The sequence below is a fragment of the Homarus americanus genome, unplaced genomic scaffold, assembly GCF_018991925.1.
Source record: "Homarus americanus isolate GMGI-L3 unplaced genomic scaffold, GMGI_Hamer_2.0 scaffold39075, whole genome shotgun sequence".
Lineage (NCBI taxonomy): Eukaryota > Metazoa > Arthropoda > Malacostraca > Decapoda > Nephropidae > Homarus > Homarus americanus.
The window spans coordinates 411,376-433,337 of NW_024745219.1; the positions used below are offsets into that span (position 1 = coordinate 411,376).

The 21,962-nt window shown below is 39.4% G+C and overlaps 1 protein-coding gene across 1 annotated transcript in view; it reads right to left on the reverse strand.

Moving 5' to 3' along the window:
• Positions 1-20,780, reverse strand: part of LOC121878595 (neo-calmodulin-like) — a gene marked incomplete at its 5' end in the record, with an annotated part of 28,389 nt that extends 7,609 nt beyond the window's left edge. The window contains 5 exons of the mRNA XM_042384932.1: positions 6,709-6,857; positions 9,077-9,212; positions 10,971-11,106; positions 14,200-14,430; positions 20,761-20,780. Of these exons, the coding sequence (XP_042240866.1) occupies positions 6,709-6,857; positions 9,077-9,212; positions 10,971-11,106; positions 14,200-14,430; positions 20,761-20,780 (672 nt within the window). The remainder of the gene's footprint in view (positions 1-6,708; positions 6,858-9,076; positions 9,213-10,970; positions 11,107-14,199; positions 14,431-20,760) is intronic.
• Between the last annotated feature and the right edge of the window lie 1,182 nt (positions 20,781-21,962).

Here is a 21,962-nt window from a genome sequence, read left to right on the forward strand (position 1 = left end):
TCTGTTTCTGCTTAAAATCTGTGTTGTGCAGTACTGGATATTACTGTACCATCAAATAAACAGCACAAGAATACTGTTAAAGCAGTGTTAAGACATAAAAAGTGATTACAGTTACGTATAAGGTACTGTACATTCAGTAAGTGTGAAAGTACCATAAGTACAGACTGCACATAGCAGAGTGGAAAGTGTATCCTAGTGTGTAGAGGGTGTATGTACAGTACACAGTGCATGTATAATTCCTCCTTCATGGAAGGAGAGAAGAGTGACAACAACACCTGCTACAGGAGATGGTACAGGACAAAGGCAGGCCATCCTTTATCATATCACCATCTGGCGTGCCTGCATCACAAGCTGAAGACGACAGCTTCTGCTGGTGTACTGTATACAGTATTATATTTTTTTATTTACAATATATTGATGTGTACAGTGGTGTTTGCATAAATAAATACAGCTCTGTGTCTGCTTGTGTGAGATGCGTAGTTTAGACAAGGAAAACTTTCCACAGTATCCGTAAAAAATCTGGGGGTTTGCGACTTTTTCCGGTGATGAGAAAATTTGTCTCACCCACAAATCTCTCAATCCCAGAAATGCTCTGTGCCAATTATTCCGGCTAATGGGGAATTAGGTAGTTATTTTATAATCTATGAAGACTCACAAGTGACCTATGACAAAGAAAAACCACCAGAAAATGTCTGCAAAGTACAGTAATTGATTTCTACTTTCACATCTTTCCTTACCATTATTGCATTGTTTTTCAATTTCCTTGTTTGCTTCCTTATTTACAGGAGTGTAAGCAGATACCATGGAATATTCTTTAATCCCATACAGTATTACAGTTCTGTTATACAGTAGTTAAAGGGGTAGTTTTGTGTAACTCATACATCTAAACTATCAGTGTTACATATAATTTATACATGTCATATTAAGACAAGGTGTTGGTGATACTGGAGTAACATGTGTATATCTCACAACTATGTTTTCGGTTTGAGGCCTAGCCTGGACAGATGTAGGAAGGGTTTCCTCCAGGTAGTCCAGTTTTCTCCTGAACTAACACTGTACAATAAAGTTCATAACAAAGTACAAAGAACAGACCAACTGCTCGAACAACTAGTAAGCTGAAAAGTGGTGAAATGATAAACGTTATAAAAAAAGAAGCTGGATAACAAAATTTAAACTAAGAAATTGCAATGTTAATCCTGCTTAGTTGTCATTAATTTTATGCTATGGCACTAAATAGGTGCTAACAGTCAAAGACACCCCCTTACCAAGAGAGATCTACAGTATACAAGAGCAAGGAGCAAATTTATATAGTACCCTGTACTGTAAGTTTATAAGCAAATAAATGGCTTCTACTCTGGAGTTATTGGATGGCAGTCCACTAGAGGTCACAGCCTCAAGTTGAAGAAGCTATTAGTGGATGTCAGAGCTTATTTCCTTACTTTTTACCTCTTTGCAATTGATCGGCTCGTTAGCCGCTTGGGCGGTCGGTCACGTCTCTGATACGTATTGTTGGCAGATACTGGGCCTGCACTGGCTCCTAAATATATCTGAACCTCCTCCAGTGTTGGTCACAAAGCTTTCTGGCAGGTTGTTCCAAGAGTTCACAATTCTCACTCCGAAAAAATTTGCCCTTGCAGTTTTCTGGACTTGTGGCTTCTTCAACTTTGAGCTGTGACCCCTTGTGGGGCAGACGTCCACCAGCTCCAGGTATGTACATTCAACCGAGTAATGCCATGCCCCGCCCTGCCCCCCAGATGTTTATACACTTCGATTAGATCGCTCCTCGCCCGTCTGTAGTATCAGGTAGGTAGATGCAGGCGCTCCAACTTCTCTGGGTAACTGAGGTTCTGTGAAGCAGGTACCAGTCTTGTGGCCCTTCTTTGGACATTTTCAATCAATTGACAATCTCTAGCATACCTCAGGGAGCAGACGGGGTGACGGGGAAGCACCACACTCTTGAAGATCGTGACGAGCCACGGAGCATCCAGAAATCTAAATGACCTTCTTATAAGACCTACTAGTTTCGTTGTCCGATTCACCTTCTTCTCAGAATGGCCCGAGAACTTAAGTTCATTGTCGACATACACACCAAAGTCCTTTTCACATTCAGTCTCAATTAATGAAGTCGTCCTGTTGGGACATGTGATATGCCTCCTTACTATTGGTGCGATTCAGATGCATCCTTTTACACTTCGTGACATTGAATTATAGCAGCCATTTCCTCGACCATTCTTGAAGCTCATAGAGATCTTTCTGCAGCTCTTCACAGAGTCTGTTTGGTTCTTAATTTCTCCAAACTACTTGGCATCGTCTGCAAACATTTGTATGTAGGAGTGTATAGCTTCTGGTATATCATTAATGAAACAACAAACAACAACGGGCTCAATACACTGTCCGGTGGTACTCTGCTCGTCACAGGTACACATGATGATTTCATACCATTTATCACCATGCACTGTTTGCGGTCATGCAGAAAGTCTCCGATCTGTGCTAGGACACTTCTCTGAATCCTGTATCCTTCCAGTTTAATTCTCAGCCTTTCATGGGGTACACTGTCGAAAGCCTTGGCAAAATCTAAGTATATATTGTTGATATGTGTGCCTTGTTTTAGAATTTGAATCCAAACATATAGTACCTTGAGTAATTGTGTTATGCAAGATCTTCAGGGAATAAAAGCATGGTAGCATTCCTTTACAAGGTTGTTTCGTAGATGTTCCACCATGGCATCTCTTACGATGCTCTCTAGTATTTTGCACACTATGCAGGTCAGGCTCACTGGTCTACAATTAATCGTGAAGTGACGATCGCCCTTCTTGAATATACTGTAGGACTCGCATAATCCATCTCCCAGTCGTTACACAGTTCTCTTAACACTCTGGGGTGTACCATATCTTCATCGGGACTTGTGAACCTTTGGCTTTTAGAGTTTATATTTCATAACCTCGTCTGAGAACACAATGTGGGTCAACTCTGTGTCAAACCGTCTTTTCTCAAATGCAGGAAGATTGTTCGCATCCTCTCGTGAATACCGATGAAAAAAAAATTGTTCAACGCCTCCGCCTTGTCCTGGTCAGAATCTGCAAAACTACCATCTTAAAGCCTCAGGTCCGATATGCCTACACGCATTTTTAATTTTGACTTTGCATAGAGGTATAAAGCCTTAGGGTTTGACTTGACCTCACTAGCAATCTGCCTCTCGAACTCCTTTTCAGCCTTTCTACACTATGACTTTACTTGGTTCCTAGACCTGGCATACAACTTTCTGTCCTGCTCATCATTTGTCCTAACCCACAAATTGAAATCCTGAGTTTTCTTCTTAACTTTGCCGACCCCCGGGTTTGGTATATATTTGTCGATCGAAAGGTTTACTTTATTGGCTATGATATTCAGTGCAGCATCTAGATTCTTATTCCTTAGTAAGTCAGGCAAGTGTATACTAATCGTCTCCTCCCTCATCCCGTCGTCATTTCCTTTGTAATACAATAAACCCTTGCCATTTGCGGGTTTGCAATTCGCGATTTCAACGATTCGCGGTAAGCAGATGGTGGCTATGGTGGCTAGCTTGCAAGCTTTTTCCAGCAGCACAACGAGTTACCCCACGCAGCATCTTGTCTTGTACTCTCAAAACTTTAGTGTTGCTGTGTGAAATGGCCCTTAAAAGACTGCCTAGTGTCAGTGCTAGTGATGCTAGTGGAGTGAAATGTAAAAGGCAGAAGTCAGTGATGACCCTGACAAAGAAAGTTGAATTATTAGACAAGTTAAAGAGGGGATGAGTGCTGCCACAGCTGGTCGGTTGTTTGGTATAGGTATACAGTAGTACAGTAAGGTAGTATAAGTTGCTATTCGTTGTTTTGCCTATTCGTGCCATTCTTTGGAACCTATCCCTCGCGAATAACAAGGGTGTACTGTATATAAACCTGGACCTGGTTTTGTCATGAACCAAGTAACAGTTAAATCTGAAGGACAACGTTACATGGTGACTGGTGCAAACTGGGGCGAGGTGTTCCCAATTGGCCACCATACCCTCCTCGTTAGTTATGATGAGGTCCCGCGGTTTGGGTGTTTGCTCCCCTCTGTAGTGAGTCAGATCTTTAGCATGTTGGAATAGAAAATTGTCTTTCAGCATTTCTATGAAAAGAGTGGTTGGATTATTTACGTCCTTTGGCGTGGATTCATTTCTCCAGTCGATGTCACCATAATTAAAGTCCCCCATGACAAGGAGGTGGCTAGGGTGTTGCACTGTTACATTGTCAATTAAGGTTCTTAAGTTCCTCTGGTTTAATATGCTACAGTTTGGGGATCTGTAGAGACATCCAACAATGAGTTTAATTTTACACTACTTTGATTCTTCGAAAACATCCTCTCCCAGCACCCCCCTCACATGGATGGCTCTAAGGTCTTGCCTAGCATAGATAACCACACCCCTCTTGCAAGTTTCTGAAATTATGTGTCATCACAAATATTCTGAAATTGCAACTTGTGTGTTTTCCTAGTTTCAGCTTCCTCCGACTGGTTCTCAGGGACTCCAAACACTATAATGTTGTTCTTATGAACTGAACATTCCCCGTTTCTCCTCTTCTTCCATACCAGTAGGTCTACTAGTTATCAACTCTTCAACACACTTCTGCAGAGTCCCTAGCCACCGGAGGACCTGTTCAGATCCTGCATTATTCCCTTTCACCTTCTGTGACCCTGCTACAACCTGAGCATAGCTCCTCTTAATTATTTCCTCCGCTCTGTCGCCTACTTCCTCAGTCTTAGCGCGGATCTCTTTCCCAACCTGTTCCAGCTTGGCAACAAACACGGATTTAGCTTCCTCTATTTTTGTCTCTAAGTATCTCATTCCCCTATGGTCTTCAAATATCTTGTTTACTTTGATTATGCAGTTAGGGCAATACCAGCAACAGCTTTCATGCTTTACCGCATTCAGCACCGTTTTAAACGCTGTTAAGCCCAGACCTGCAAAATGTACAATGGATGTCGCCCTGCAGTAATTGCATATCAACCCCTGATTCCCTATGCCTATTCATGCCTTATCACACACTTTCCTCTTCCTTTTACGGACTTTACACCTGTGGGACACCGGTGCTTGACACCTGTCACTGTTGGGGGGGGGGGTGCAGACTCTGTAAAAATCTTCTTAGGCTTAAGCCCAGTTTACAATATGATATAATCATAATCGTCTGCTTGATAATGATGATAATAATCTTTATTATTACAGTGATAATTTCTTTTGTGTCTTAGTGTCGATGTCCCTTTAAAGTCCCCATTACGGCTTTCGCGCAGGCCTCCTTGTCTGGTGAGTAAGGAGGGTTGGGGGGGGTGATGCCAACTACCGGACTCTCACACTTAGTTTCTTCTGAAGGAAGTCATCCCCTCGCTGGGATGACTTCCTTCATAATCACATCTACTAATTGTAATCTAAGTGAACTAAGATGTGTGAGTGATCATGCCTTTGTGGCAGACTAAGAATATTTAAAGAAAAATCACTTAGCTGCATGCCGGTCTAGACCTCGCTGGCACTCTCGTTTGCCCAGTGTTGCCGTTCAAGTCAATTTGACTTGTTTTGTTTTTTTCTTCAGTTCTTCTCGACGAGATATTGGTATCTCTATGTGTTGTCACTATGAACACTGCATCTCGCTATGAATTGTGGATCATATGCACAATCACAGTCATTTAGAGCACACACACCAAAAGAAAAGGAAAAGTAATCAGAGACGTGTCCGATCGCCCAAGCAGCTAACGAGCCGATCAGTGGTGAAGAGGATAAAAGTAAAGTAAAAAGTAATAAGACGGTCTTTGTGGTTGCAACAATTACTTCGAGACAGTTCGGCTTTCTTTTTTTAACTATTACACTGTACACTTTTATTCCCTTTTCCAGCTGTCATCAACGTAATTATCTTTATGTACTATCACTATACACACTGTATCTCTCTCTATGAATGGTGATTGTAATCACAGTTAGAGTCTTTAAGAAAACACACACAAGAGAAAAACTTCCTTAGTAGCACCAAATACTATGTCTTGGCTACTCCCAGGCACTGGTGCCTGATTGCTTGTCCCAATTTTCAATCTCCACTGTGGTCACTGTTGTCACTATGGACTGTCTTAGCTAAAGGCACACTAGTACTACACTCACTGGGTGGTCAGTCACAGCCATGAGCTCATTTAAAATTTTCTGAATAAACCTTGTCATATGGCAAGGATTTTGTGGTTTTATACCTTCTGGCCTATTCTTCCAGTCAGTAGAGAGTATTTTTCAATCTACAATCCCAAATAGCGTTAAAAATCCTACATCGTTGCTCTTATGTAATCACTGTCGAATTGCCGCCGCTCAACAACTAAGGCCCGAGTGCCAACATGTTTTGTTACAGAGACGCAACATGACACGACCCTCACGCAGAAAGAGTTGTGAACTCTCGGGATAACTTACCATAGAATGTTGTGACAGCACCAAATGTTGGCTCCGTCAAGTTCAGGTATGAACAACACAGGAACTTGTTCTGATATATTCAAAAGCCCATTTATACTGCACTATATATATTTGATCTTTTTCCTATTTTAACAGTGAAAGCCTGAAAGGAAGCCAATGGGTTGTCTAATCCCATTTTATTCCACAGATACATGACTTATACACACTTCCACCTTTAACTACAGCATGTATGGGTGTCCATATTCGCCTTGTAAGAGAGTCGTCACCTGACTTACCTTCATAGTTCACTTTGCCATCACCATTGGGTGCCGCCTCCTTGATCATGTCCTCCACCTCTTGCTCAGACATTTTTTCACCCATACTTGTCATCACGTGACGTAGTTCCGTTGAAGATAGATACCCAGAATTCTTCTTATCAAATACTCTGAAAGAAAGTAAATTACCCTCATCTCAACATCCAAAAACAAATAAACATTTTGCAATAAGTCAACCACAAAAAGTTCGAAAAATAAATAAATTACAAATTATAGTGTGCATACTTTATCAATGCTTAAATAAATATGTCTGGAAATTTAATCAGACATTGTATAAAATTTACAAATTCTATCAAACATACCCGGTACTGAATCATCAATATGCATCAACAAAATACTGTAAAACAAATAAGGAAATACTGAACTCTGCGTTACCTTATCCAGCAACACTGGAATAGTTTACTGCTCTCCTAATACATGTTACCTTCACTTTCCAAATGTGTTCACACCTTACATCTCACAGGGAGCCCCGAGACCCTCCCATATGTGATACAGTGATTATCCACACACCACATCTATTGTTGCAACCTCCCTATGGTGTCTCCTCTAGGAGCACATAAATACATGTAGATGTACTGATTACAATAGTGCATGTTAGCTACCTTTAGCTAGACCATTCATTATTCATATTATGCTCACAAGTACATAAAACATGTCTAAAGTCTAAACGCTTTCTTGAGTCACCCACTGAAATGTACGTTTTCTCACCCAAGAAATACCATGTTTAAACCCTTTAGCTGTGGGAGGTTACCCTAAGCTGAATAAAATCGCCTGGCGGTAGCCAAAATAAAATGGCAAGTGCGGGAATTGCAGCGAAAGAGTTAGTGTACTGCATGTAATGTTATGATTTACTTTTGAACTCGTACTTGTAGATGTAAGATATGCAAACCTAATGTTAGCTGAAACATTCAAGATCCATTGAGTATTATGTTGAAAGTTCCCATTGTACGTAACTGCAGTGAAAACTGTAATACTTGTATAAACAAATTATTTGAGTCAGTAAGTCAGTTTAGCTACACTGCAGTATATTCTGTCTGTTGAAGCTATGAAGTGTCAGCTTGTAACCAGACTTACATTTCCTTGAGCTAAAGTAATCAGTGAATGCATGTATTAAAATTACTGTGATACAGTATTGATATTAACCATTTTTAATTAGTCATTGGTAGTGCCTAGTGCATTATCAATAGCCGTCTGCTCGATGACGGCTTAACAGTTGAAAATGTGATGTCCAATCCGTCTATTTTGTGACTGATTTCACAGGTCCACTGAAAGCTCAAACACTGGTTAGGTCATAAACATTAACCTTAAGATATGAATGTAAATCTTTAGAGATGCTTCTTGCATTAATACCAAGTGTACATGAATCAGAGTAATAGACCTGTGTCATCATTGCCTTGAGACATCATATGTAGACATCCTCTGGGGGCAGGCGGCACTCACGTACGCCTGCCAGACATGGAAAATTTTCCCTAAATTTGGGGAATTCTTAGTATCGATGGGGAAGTGTGAAATTTAGGTCCGATTTTGGGGAATTTTCATTTAGCCAAGGAAATAAGATTTTTAAGGTATATTTGAAGTAGTCCAAAGAATGATCCTAGCAAAATATTACATTTTAAGTACAATATCCTGCATTCATAATGACAATGTCTTTTTTGGCATTTGTCTAGTAACTCGAGTTTGTAAGTAACTGGTCAGTCCTGTTCTGTTATTCGCCCAACTGGACAACACAGGCAGGAAGTATACGGGAACGAGACTCGTAATTAGCGAGTTCCCTCTGGTAGGACAAGGGCTTACAGGAAGTGGACAGAAACATATTACAACTCTTGGAGGCATCAGGCAGTCAGTTCTCTACGAGTGCCAGCTTCAATGACGCCTAGGCAGCAAGAAGGAAAGGATGCATTATTAAGGAGTTCGTATTTCTCTAACGTTTGGAGATGTAATACAATAATGCTGATACATGGTTTGACAACGAGTGTGGCCTCTCCCTACCTCATTAAATGTGGCCTCTCCCCACCTCGTCAAGTGTGGCCTCTCCCTACCTCATCAAGTGTGGCCTCTCCCTACCTCACCAAGTGAGACCTCTCCCTACCTCATCAAGTGTGGCCTCTCCCTACCTCATCAAGTGTGGCCTCTCCCTACCTCATCAAGTGTGGCCTCTCCCTACCTCATCAAGTGTGGCCTCTCCCTACCTCATCAAGTGTGGCCTCTCCCTAAGTGTGGCCTCTCCCTACCTCATCAAGTGTGGCCTCTCCCCACTCCCCATTGGTGATGTACCTCTTCCCCTCCTTACGTTGTGCTCTTCCCCCGTCATGTGATCACAACTACTCACTTGAATGCTTCCTTGAGCTCTTCCTCGTTGCCAATATCCTTCAGCTTCTTGCTCATCATCTGAAGGAACTCGTTAAACTCGATGATTCCATCTGAACAAGTTTCAACCTCACCCATCATCTTCCGCAGTTCTGTCTCTGTAAGGATGGAGGCTTGGTGATAAGAACATTCAAATGGTGATGATGGAAAATTACAACAAATATTAAAAGCCTCCATTTCTGAGGGACATTATTTGGTGGTCCTTCCTGATGTGATTTAAATTATCAACTATTTAAATTTACCGATGAAAGGTCAACTATAAACCAAACACAAACTTTTCAATAAATAGAAAATTTGCCCAATAACTTAAGTGCCTCATGTTTTATTTATCCCAACATTAACACCTGTGACATTAGTACTCTCTGAATTTAACATCTTCTATTGCTTCACAACCACATATTAACTTCACATTTTCCATAACTCCATTACCCCTAATAATTTCACCCCTTGAGTACGATGACAACACCTCAAACACAATGATTAACCTTTTGGGTGTGTTGACAACATCTCCATTACGATTAAACCCCCCGAGTATGATGATTTAACGGCATTATTTAAAAAAAAACAATAATAAATAGCCAGACTGCAGAAACTGGTAAGAGACATTTATGGCGAAATAAAAACAGAACAGTAGTTTGAGTTTTCATAGTTCCATCCAGTCATGACACAAGGTTCTATGAGGCAAAGGTTTAGTGTGTATGATTTCCTTACCTTTTACCCACTTTGTCTCTCTCTCTCTCTTATCTTTTAAATCTGACATAAATCAATTCTTTATAATTTTGCAGGATCACTTGATGGCTATTCATGAATACAGTACAATTCTTGGGCCTCTTCTGTGTCATCAGGGCATTTGTGCATCCCTAATCATTTAAGACAATACAGTATGACCAGCTCTATGGTGCATTCCTGTGTTCAACCATTGGGTACTGCTATAGCGTGCGGTCTATAAAGATACCTAAGTCTAACATAACCTAACCAAACCTTACCTAAAAATGCGAAATCACATAGAAACTTTTTTTATAGTTCTCGCTCTAAAGTACTGCAATGGACAAAAGGTAGCCCGCAGCTCTATAGTGTACAGTAAATATCATTGTACACTACACGCTAAGTAACACCTACGCAACCATTGTCTGTGTGCTACTGTTAAGAGAACGATCCCGATCAATGTAGTTTAGGCTTTCTTCGTCATACCAATGTATCTAGTTAATATTTGGTTAACACTTAAAGTCACTGGCTCACGCCCTCTGGCAAAGAAAAAATGAAGTCACTAACTGATGGACACAAAGTAAATTATACTGGCATGCCATTGTACGGTCCAATCACTCACACCAGTATCAACTATTTCTTAACATTCAATTTCCTTGTTCGCTTCATGCACTCGGATCACTACTTACAGAACTTGAAAGACAAAATTACTATACACTATTTATCTTATAAAGGCTAACAATTTTAGCATGATTGCTTTTAGTGAGAGTCAAGATTTCAGTTTGAAAGAGGATGAATTTATAACGAAGATACACAGTACTGTTAGTATACGAAAATTTTTGTCTTATACCGCCTGTGACTATTGGAAATATGTTCCATAGATTACCATGTTTCACTCTGGTAAATACAAGTCCTTCATCTAAATTTACTCTATCATTTTTTAACACAAAAGCTGCATTGTACTGTACGCTTTAAAATATTTAAAATTTGTACAAAATGTTTCAACATTTACAGTCCTACCACCAGACCTTTACATATTCTTTTTAAGAAGAGCTCAAATTAATTTACCATACACCCCATTTTTAGAATATTTTTGTTTCTAATTCAGAATAAAGAACTTCCTCATATCTTAACCAAACCATAGAGCTCACCTGATGGCCGTTGTCCCAGAGAGCGCATCACTACTCCTAGCTCAGCCGTGGTGATCAAACCATCTTCATCTTTGTCAAAGAGCATGAAGGCTTCCTTAAATTCTGCCACAAGATCATCTGTTAGTCCATATTCCACCTGCAGACACCAACAACATGAATATTTTGTCTAAATCTGCCTAATCACTCGCACTACATTTGAGTTGAGATTATTAGAAAACAAAAAGTAATGTATTAATCTATAAATCAGTAATAGCAAACATTTTAAACCAGACTGGTGCTCTTGTCTCAATGTGTTACTATACGCGAAAATGTATGAAAAGATGACACAGGAAAAACTGAGTCAACTGTCAAATTAGGAAGAAATGGCACAAACCCGCCCTGCGACATATAAAATATTATCGTAAGATTTTAATACAGAAAATGTTTTTATGTATTATAACAGAGTATATTAACACTAGCATTATAAATATTTAACTATTATACAGGAGCATATATTAACACGACCATAAAAATGAACATTATAAAAGGATGATCATACCCAAGTCAACAAACAAATCAAGCACAATGTTCTAGAGTTGAGTTCACTGTACTTCCACCTCATGCTGTAGACACTCTGGTTGAGGTCTTGTTCGGGTAAGTAAGGGCGTCTGGGAGGTAGGTACATTGTGCATATGATAACAGGTCCCATAGTTGTCTCCACCTGCCCTCCTAGAACTGAATCCTCGAAGTCTAGCAACACTCTGTGATTCAACCGTGACCTGATGGCCACAGCGACACCATCGTTCAGCTCACCCGTCATGTTCCTCTGGTATACAGTGTAGTCAAAAAATATCAGCTTACTTTCGTCCTTTATGCCAGTATTGTTTAACAGAGTAATGTCTGGGTCTAATTGATAGTATAAGATAGACAGTTCGTTACGTCTATTAAGGGACCAGTGTAGGGCATTATGTTGGACAATTTTCATCCTGCTAACGACTGCCATTTCGGAAACTGTAGCTTAAGGCGTCGCTTGAAGTGTTTGCTCGGCTTCTGCCATTTCTAGAGGGCCGGAACTTCTTAGCAGAACCTTCGAACATCTGCTTGTCAGTTACTGGCGGGCCTTCGAACTTCTCGTTACCCGTGTACAGGAAGGTGATCAGGTCCTGGGCCTGCGTGTCGAAGTAATCTACTGACGCTGCAGCTCGAGGGTCTTGTTCCTCTGTGGAGTAAGTCGCCATCATCTGGTCGCAACCATTGACTGTGGTTGCAGTCCGATGGTCACTGTCGTCGCTGGGAGTACATGTCTTGGGGTCACGGAGATTTACGGTGTCGTTGGAGCTGTGATCCCAGGGGGACTGACTGGCCACGTTGGGGCTACGGTTATACTGACTTTTGCCTAAGTCAGGGAGGTCATGGTCCATTTCTGGAGTGGGTTGAGGTCGTCGATAAGTCGTTGAGTGGGTTACTGCCTTCAGGATTTCTTTTGAAGGGACGTCGTTGCTTATTTCAACAGGTGCAATGTTGTTCCTGGTTAGTGTCTCGTTGAGGTGTTTCGAGAATGAACCTGGATGAACCATGTTCATGTGATGGGCATGCAGGTAAGACAAGTATATAGTGGTTGCTTTGGACTCGTCCAGCTGTGGAGAGGAGACGCTCCTGATGCTCTCGGCCACTGCGTCCCTCATGGCGCCCAGTGACTCAGTAACTGCCTGTTACATGATATATTATCACTGTCATGTGCTGAATAATCAAAGTGATGTAATTATATGATTAACCAGGGGCGGATCCAGGAATATTAAAACAGCTGTAAACCCCCAGATTTATTTATTTTTAAATCATGGGCATTTTGAGGCTATTTTAAAGCCATGTGCACTTGATATTAGCAGATATTCTGACGTCAATAGTAATTACTTTTTACTATACATAAAAACCTGAGTACAATACTGAATTAAAAGAAAAAATATTGAAATTTTCTGACGAAAAGGGAAGATCCAGACATACAGGACCCCCCCCCCCCTGTTAACTTTAGCTGTCTTAGAAGGCTCTCGACCGAAAGGGGTAGTAGGGGGGGGGTTCATCAGCGCCTAAAGATGTTTTACTGGTTGGATATACAAATATTAGAATTGTTTGGTGCATGATGTTTGAGTTTGACATTTTAATTGTAATGCATGTCTACTTACTCCAATAAAGGTATACGTTTACCTTAGTTTTACTAATTAAATTAACATTTTGTAGCAATGAAACAATCTTGGATGTTTCATCACATGCCCTAAAAAATTTCATCATTATTTTGGGGAGATTCGTTCTCGCCTCCAGCAAATCCTGTGCAAGTCTCTGCTATATGATCACAATGTTCACGGCTATAAAACAAATAAAATGAAAGTTGACAATAAACCACAGAAATTCGATATCTAATCATCTTAGATTCAAAGTCTGTGAGTGTGAACAAGTACGTGGTAACAACAGTACAATACACAACTGATGATCATACAATTTACAACTAGCAGCTTAAGTTTGTCCATGCAGTGATCCGTGACGCTTTATATATTCATCTGTGAACGTACCATCATCAGCTGGCTACTTTGGTCTTCTGGAGTCTACAGTAATCTAAGAATATTTTTACTATAACACTCGCATTATAACTTACAAACCTTTGCAGGAATTTTATTTACAGAGTAAGATTATATGCACACAGAGTCCGTCTTTTATCAAGCTAAACTATTTCAGTACTAACGGCCCTGAAGTGTGTGAGATCATCACTTTTCCCGAGAAAACTGAGAAAAACATTTACTGAGCCATATCCTGCGCAGCGATTATCAATTAATGACGACCTCGCTGATCCTCGTCAATGAAAACAACTAAACTGTACTGGCATGTTTTAGAAAACGATAAATGACTGCTTTACAGAGTTGTTTTGAACTAGGGACACAATCTCACCCAGTGCTGCTGCTTTACAACTTTACATCATCGCTAACTATGTGAGCCATGCTTACTCCCACTTAATATGGCCGCTTAAACAAATATTATCTCATCTGTGATTTTACCGTAAAGCATCTTTAGTGACTAATAGTCATTAGGGAGTAGATAAATACGAAAAATTTCTAGGAGAAAAATGGTGACATTTACGAGAGACAAATATAAAAGTAGGCAGTATCATGACAAAAATGTAGACTCATGGTGAGGATATTATGTGAATTTATGGGGATGGTGTAGTATAAGATAATGTACATAACAGTCAAACAACACTGACCAGATCTATGGTGACAATAAGGTCGTATTGCTGATGCTTCAGGCCCTTTTTGCCCTTTTTGCCTCCCTTCCCTTGCACCTTGGAGGGCGCCTGCTTCACCTGGGTCTTCTGGGCCGAGGGCTTGGCTACCTGTTTGTTGTTCTTGGAAGGTGTTCCTCCTTTCTGGGCGGCACCACCTTTCACTGCTTGATTTTTGGGCACTGCATCCACGGAGCCACTCTTACTGCGGGCCTGTTGGAGGAAATGGATATTAGAACATTTCTTTGATGAAGATAATTGTATCCTAACATCCTGTTCTATACATGATGCAAACATTAACACAAGGCATCATGATATGTGTGAGGACTAACTTACCAATTCCTTTTATCGTTAGTGTGGCCACAGATATTCCCCATTCATGATTTACTGAGAATCTGACCTTAACACAAAATCTGTGTTCACGTTTTTGCCGCCAGTAAAGACATGCCTTTATCTCACCCTCCACAACGGTCGTTGAAGGTGAACACAAAAAGGTGAAGGTCTTCAGTTTTTTTACATGTCAAGTACAACCTTGTATGGTACAGGATTTCTTACCTGTGGCATGGTCAATAAAGAAATGTGGAGACTGGAGAGCATTAAACGAATGGTAAAATATTCCATTTCATAATATTAGGATCTAGTAATACAACACACAGGGCGTTGGAGGTGGTAAGAGGAAGGTCGTAGAACATTAATCAGGATAGAAACTTTTGACCTTTGTATTACACAAGCAACTTTACTGGCCCAGTTAATATACAGACCTCATATAGTGTAGGGTGATGCCAAACATCTCATCTCCATCTCTCGCTACTCAATGCTTTATCAGAATCAAATAACTCTTTATTATATCCTTAATGTGGAAGAGTTTATATCTACCACGCAAAACATTATGTTGTTATCTGACAGTTGTTGTCGGGGGACAACCTTACCGACATGTATATACAGATGCACATTTAACATCTTTCACAATAAGACGAAAACAGCGTCAACAACAAGTGGGGTCTGCCAGCCAGGACCAGCGGCTAAAAAAAAAAAAAGGTTTAAAACAAATTTAAAGATCTCTAACATAAAAATGACACAAGGTGATGATATATGCAGACCTGAGTCACTATTAGTCAAGACGATATGAACATTTGGGAAAAAAATGAAAATAAATTTGCAAATTATGGGTGTTTGATAAACTTTAAATCATCAAATAATATTTTGCTTGAACTGTGTAGCGTAGAAGGATTCGTGGAAAACAGTTCAGACTGAAGTAATGTTATGAGGGTGGGGGGAGGCAGGCTGTAGGGTTGAACAACAACTATACATGGATTGACAAACGGTAATGTATTATGACATTTATGACTCATGCAGAGAAAAAAAGATAATAATGAGAGATAATATGGTTGACAAAATGTATGTTAAGTTGAAGAAACTCAATAAACAAGTACATACAAGTATTCACACATAAAACACAAGAGATTAAAGTGGGCTTGGGTAAATCATTGTTGCTTATATGAATGTCTGTACTTCAACAATACGGCATAGTCGTTACTACGCATTCTAAGTAAGTCCGTACAATACACAACAGCCACCAATATTTAAGAAAAGTACAGTAACTCTTCATGTCGTGTAAAGTATAAATAAGGTAACAGCACCGGGATGGTTAGATGCGCGAGGACTGACAGTTGTACGACTCACTTCCTTCCAGGTTTATTGTACGATCATGTTAAAGTCTACAGTACAGTATATTATAAACTTATTACACGATTTAATCTTTCTTTGACAACATTGAAAAATCAGTTAAATATACTTAGGTACACAGATGCTTGACCCCGGACCTGGTGTGTGTGTGTGTGTGTGTGTGTGTGTGTGTGTGTGTGAAGAAAAAAAACAAGGTCATTAAAACACCTTGAATTATCACTGTATTTCAGGACGTGTAGTAAACTGGAACCTAAAAATTAGTAGGAATAAAGTCTGATCATAATGAAACCATTTATATTCTTCGCAATAATGTGATCAGATTTATTACTGCTGAGATTTTGGTTCCTGTTAATTACACGTCATAAAATATAGTAATCACTTAGGATTCTCGAATAAAAACTGACCCTGTATCATCCTTCCATCACTTCGTAAATAAGATAAGTTTGAACAAAGACCAAACCGACTGACTCCACCTGATTGTTATTACTTTTTTTTTTTTTCGGCCTGAATTAAAACAGTCCACCCTGGGTGTATATACAGAATAAACATAAACTTATAACTGGATTGTAGAAACTTGACTTGCTGACACCACATTGGCGCAGGTTATTATTTTATTAACGGAAGGTCTAGTCACTGAGCCAGCCTTAGACGAGGTGTTTATTGACTTCATAAATACAGAGTGTATCCCTATGCTAAATGTGTCACATAAATGTCATTGCTTGTGAGGGAGGGTGAAATTTCTCCAGGCATGGTGGTAAACCGAGACACATATACTGTACACCAGGAAACACAGTACATTAATAATAGCGATAGCGCGTTGCTTATATTGTAGGAGACCACTGTCACAACCAGCGCCTTGTGTGCATTGCTGTACGTCTTGTGGATGTACTCACAACTAGGAATTAATGTTATACCAGCGTACTGTTTCATAATTCTGTATATATATATATATATATATATATATATATATATATATATATATATATATATATATATATATATATATATATATATATATATATATATATATACAACAAAGTATAAAATAGCACACAATTATATATATCAATGGGGAAAACTAATTAAGCTATAAAAAGTAACTGACGCTTTAGCCAAGTCGGGATAATTTTAAATTTATTTTTATCGCTACTTTAAGTTTAACTAATTTATTGACAAAGCTTGGAGTACAGTTGGCCTTTTCTGAGTAATTCAGTCAGGTCTTGACACTGCGGGTGGTATCACTTCTCACTGCCACGCAGGACAGAGGTTCATACACAAAGGAATAGATCATATTCATTAACAGTATAAATAGGTCAGAGTCATGTGGGTTGATGTCGCTGTTCACTGCCATGCAGGACAGTGGTTCATATACATTGGACGTCATATTCTAATTGAAGACTAATCAGTGTGGGCTAGCAAATTTGGGATAAACAGCAAGAATGTCCTCAAGCACCCTTGATTCAATGTAGAAATTACAAAGTTCATGATACAATAAGCCAGGTGGCCTGAAGTCTTTGACAGTTCCACATTCAATAATATAGTGTTCAAGTGTATGTTTTAAAGGTTTATCACAAAGTTTACATGCTGAGTGTTCCAGTATGGGTACAGTGTTACTAACTTGACAGATGTGTCTGTATCCTCGACTAATTCTGGCCACAACTATATCATATTATCGCTACAATTTATTGGGAACAATTGTATATCATAATCTTACTATTGTTCGTAGAAGGGGAAAGAGAGGGAAGGGAAGGGGGGGGAGAAGGTAGATGGGACAAGGGAAGAAATGAGGAGTGCAAAGGAGGAGGGAAGAGAAGGGTGTCATCAGTCAGTCACGACGTAACACTTACACACCATGTCACTGTAGAACCAAGATGTTGACTCGTAGACATGGATTTTGCATTGCTATTGACTGAGAGAATAACATGGGGGTAAATGGAGGGAAAGGACGAGGGGTGTCAGAGTATGGCGGGTGAAGGCCTGTAACGAATGGTGATGTGAAGGTATACGTACTTGTATTTGCAGAACGGTGTGTGTGTGTGTGTGTGTGTGTGTGTGATATTAAACACACGCCCACAATTGTCTTCACCGGGGTTTCTAGGATATACGATTCCACTCAAGAGAATATTAGTGGTTCGTCGGACACTGGATACCTGTATTGTCTTTATACATAGTGAATCAATTGAAAATTTGTCTGAGATGTTACTGATCAATGCTCGTGTGGCCCGCAGAAAGAAGCAAGCCCAGCCACTCGTGGTTCTGTGCAGAAATAAACTGTCGAAACTTTCATTAAAAAGTCCTTGTATGCAGTTTGCTCTTCCCAAAGGATGAAAAGAAGCAAAAGAACACGGGTTGTGGACACTAAAGGCTGAGATTTAGTAGTAGTAATTTGGGATTCTTAATTGTTATGGAGATCGTTGTCGATATTATGCAGGGAAGGTTACTGTTCTGCAGCTCTCTTTTGGACCGACTTAGCCTCCGTTTACATGTGTCTTTGATACCCAGTAAAAGTGTGTTAGACTGTTTTACGAAAGACTCCTCATTATTCGTGTCCAGCGAAAAATACATTACCAAAGTCATAGAAACTGCTGTTTTACACCCTACATACATATGAGTCTACCAAGTGAAACAGACCTTTTCATTATGTGTTAAAATTTTTCTTTAATTATAAATACAGTTTAAGTATATATTGTACATCATTTTCTATGTGAATCTCTGGACAGAAATTTTAAAGTCATTAGGTTCTAAGAGTCGTTAACAAAAGTATACAGAACTATGTGGTCCAAAACTGATCAAATAAGCTTAGATATTCACCTGGAACTCAGGCCTCAGGGGTATACATAGTGTAAAAAACTATGCTAATACACAACTGGATACACTGGGATTAATATCACCGGTTATATTTGTTGCAAAATGTCGACAATGGTCACAGTAAGAATTGCATCCCCAGATTTCTATATCAATATCTTGGTTTTCAGTGTCTGCAACCCCAATTTACAGAAACTCATGTCCCCTTACCTTTCTTCATCCCAAAACACGACATACCGGGATATTCTTTACGGGAGCTTCGTCAATTTATTGCGAGTGGGTGGGCATGTTTATATCCGAGGTCGCGGGAGTTACTAAAGAATTCGCAGAGTGAAGTCGTTCCCAATAACTGAGGTTTTACTGCATACACGAACATCAGAAAAGCGATTTTGGTATAAATCACTAAAGGAACTGATGTAACTTAATTTGATGGATCACATCAGGTAAATCAGCCGTTTAGGCTTTAGGGAAGCACGCAAGCTCATCTGTTCCCTTTGTTGAACCAAGTCGATGATAATGATTTAAAACCCTCGCCCGACCTAGCACTTCGCGAGGGATTACTTCAAATCAACAAATGTAGAAGAGACTAACTGAAGTACATTAAAAAGAAGAAACTGTTGGTAGGCGAGACTGCAGTGAGCGGTAACGGTCGCGGCCAGTCGTTCCTTGGATCCACATAACCTTCCATGAAAATACTGGAGCCTCACTATATTCCCAACAAGATAAGCCATCTTAGACATTACCACGAGGAGGGGAGCTGACTACTACAGAGGCACCTGGCTAAGGACTCAAAGAGGAGCATTTGTTGGACGTAACTCTCCGCCCAGGCGTTATTACTGACACCCCCTCCCGCCTCTCATCCCTGCTGCTAGGAGCTCCTTGGTAACTGAAAGTGAGAGCGAAAATAATATGACCTCTGTGGAACTAAGAAAAGCTTAAATTAATATAAATACAGACACATTCACATTTGAACGTACGCGACTTTGTTAATAACCCAAAATCTAAATTCACGCCATTGTCTAATTCCTGCAGAAATTAGCAAAAATATTTTGAACAAATTTGGTAATTATTGCATCTATGCAAAACACTTATAAAGAATTTCCTTCTGACGAGAAACTTTTATTTTCCCACACGGGAAAATTTAATTTACCCTTAGTGGCTTTACTGGCCATTATTTACGTATTTCCTATTCAAATTGAAATTTCGATTTTTTTGGCCAATTTTGGAAGAGTTTCGCTAACTTGAATTTTAGTTTTTGGAAAGGATTCATTAATTTGGATGGCGACCAAGTTTTATTTTCATCTTTTAGTTGCTAGACGCTCTCTCTCTTCACAAAATAATTGTGTAGTATTTTTGCACACTCTAAAACAAACAATAAAATAATATGAAGGCGAGATACACCCATAGCTAAGATTTATCAACAAGACGATTTTCAATGAAGTCGGGCCATAGGTCGGGGTCGGTCGGTCGATGAGAAGACAGTTTTCTTCCACACAAGCATGTAACATTATGCGCTCATTACCGTCAATGAGCCCCACAAGATTATAATAATAATAAAAATACAGTACATCTAACGACAATAAAACAATGATGATAAAAATAATCAAATAAAAGACGCATTCAAATGTAAACGTACAAGTGTGGATTGTCTGAAATGTAAATTCTCAGCAATACCAAACTCTCGTAAAAATCGCCAAAAAATATATTGTAGAATACAAATAACACCAAATTCTTGCAAATATGCAAACTGGTGGCCGTCAGACTTAAATTAAAATTTCACAAAAACGTCTGTCAATTTTTGCAAGAATTTTTTAATATTAGACATTTGTTTTCTCAAAATTTACTCAGTTTAGAGGAGAAACAAAATCACATAAGAGGAGGAAACATGTACGGGTAAGAGATATGAGCGAGCCGAGTTGGTGTCTCAGCTGAACTATTATGGGTCATGTGGCCGATGTCATGATGTTACCCACGGACAGACACACACACACATGAACGTGCAAATAAACAAATAAACAACAAACAAACAAACAGACATAAAGCAAGCCTTACCTCGCCTTTCCTTCGCTGCGCTCCGCCAGTCAAAATAAATCATGATAATAATAATAACAATAATAATGACAATAATATAACCACGGTGAAAGTGAAACTATATAAAACTAAAATTATACCAATACTACTATAATTGAAACATGAAACTCAAACCCCATACTTGACCATCATACAACTGGACTTAACGATATACATATTTATTATTGCATCTTGTTAATAATAGACAAATGTTATGCAAACTTTACTACTTACTAAAAATAATTGAACTGTGGATCCCTGCTGATGAAAAAGCAACAACCAGAGTATCAAAAAAAAATTAAGAGAAAGAATTTAATATCTAACACCCAAATTACGGGGGGGGGGGGAGAACGTGAATAAAGAAGAGCAGAAGGACGAAAAGAAGAAGACAAAGACGAAAAAGAGGTAGAAACGAATGAAAAAGAGGCGGAGGAGTAGTAGAAATACATTTTAAGTTAGCAACAACAACTTAACCTTCCTGACTGGTTCCTTCATCAGCGTCCGGGACTGTTGCTTCTCTCGCCTGACTAAATATATTGTAAAAGTGTGATTAAAAAGGCTCTATCTCTCTCTCTATCTATCTATCTATCTATCTCTACGTCAATTTCACTTCACTTATAAATACATTACAGTATATGGGGTGGAACGAGTATATAGTCTTATCCTCAATATTCAATGTCCCATGTCTCACTAGAGAGAGAGAGAGAGAGAGAGAGAGAGAGAGAGAGAGAGAGAGAGAGAGAGAGAGGAGACTCTTTAATACATTCTAATTGCTCTTGATCTCACACTCAGATCACTTGCAGGCTAGACTCCTGGCTTATTTCACCTGATGATTAAACACCCAAACACTACTTAGGTTCGGTTAGGTTAAGGGAAGGCAGAAACTGGGATGGATAAATTAAATAAAAAAAATTGGGTCCCCAGAGAGATACAAAACCTTAGAGGATTGGTAAAAAAAAGCCCGAGAACGTTTATAGTGGAGGACTGTGGTCGCCAACCCTCAGATATAAAGACGGTATTCTGATTGAGGTTAGGTCAAGTTAGGTTATGATAGGTTAGGTTTGATTAGATTATCCTTAGGGTAGTTAAACTGGAGGTGAAATAAGCCGAGAGGGATAATGTTCAGATGATTCAAGTTGAAATATGTTTGTACTGTGTTTCAGATGTTTATCCCAAAGATCTAT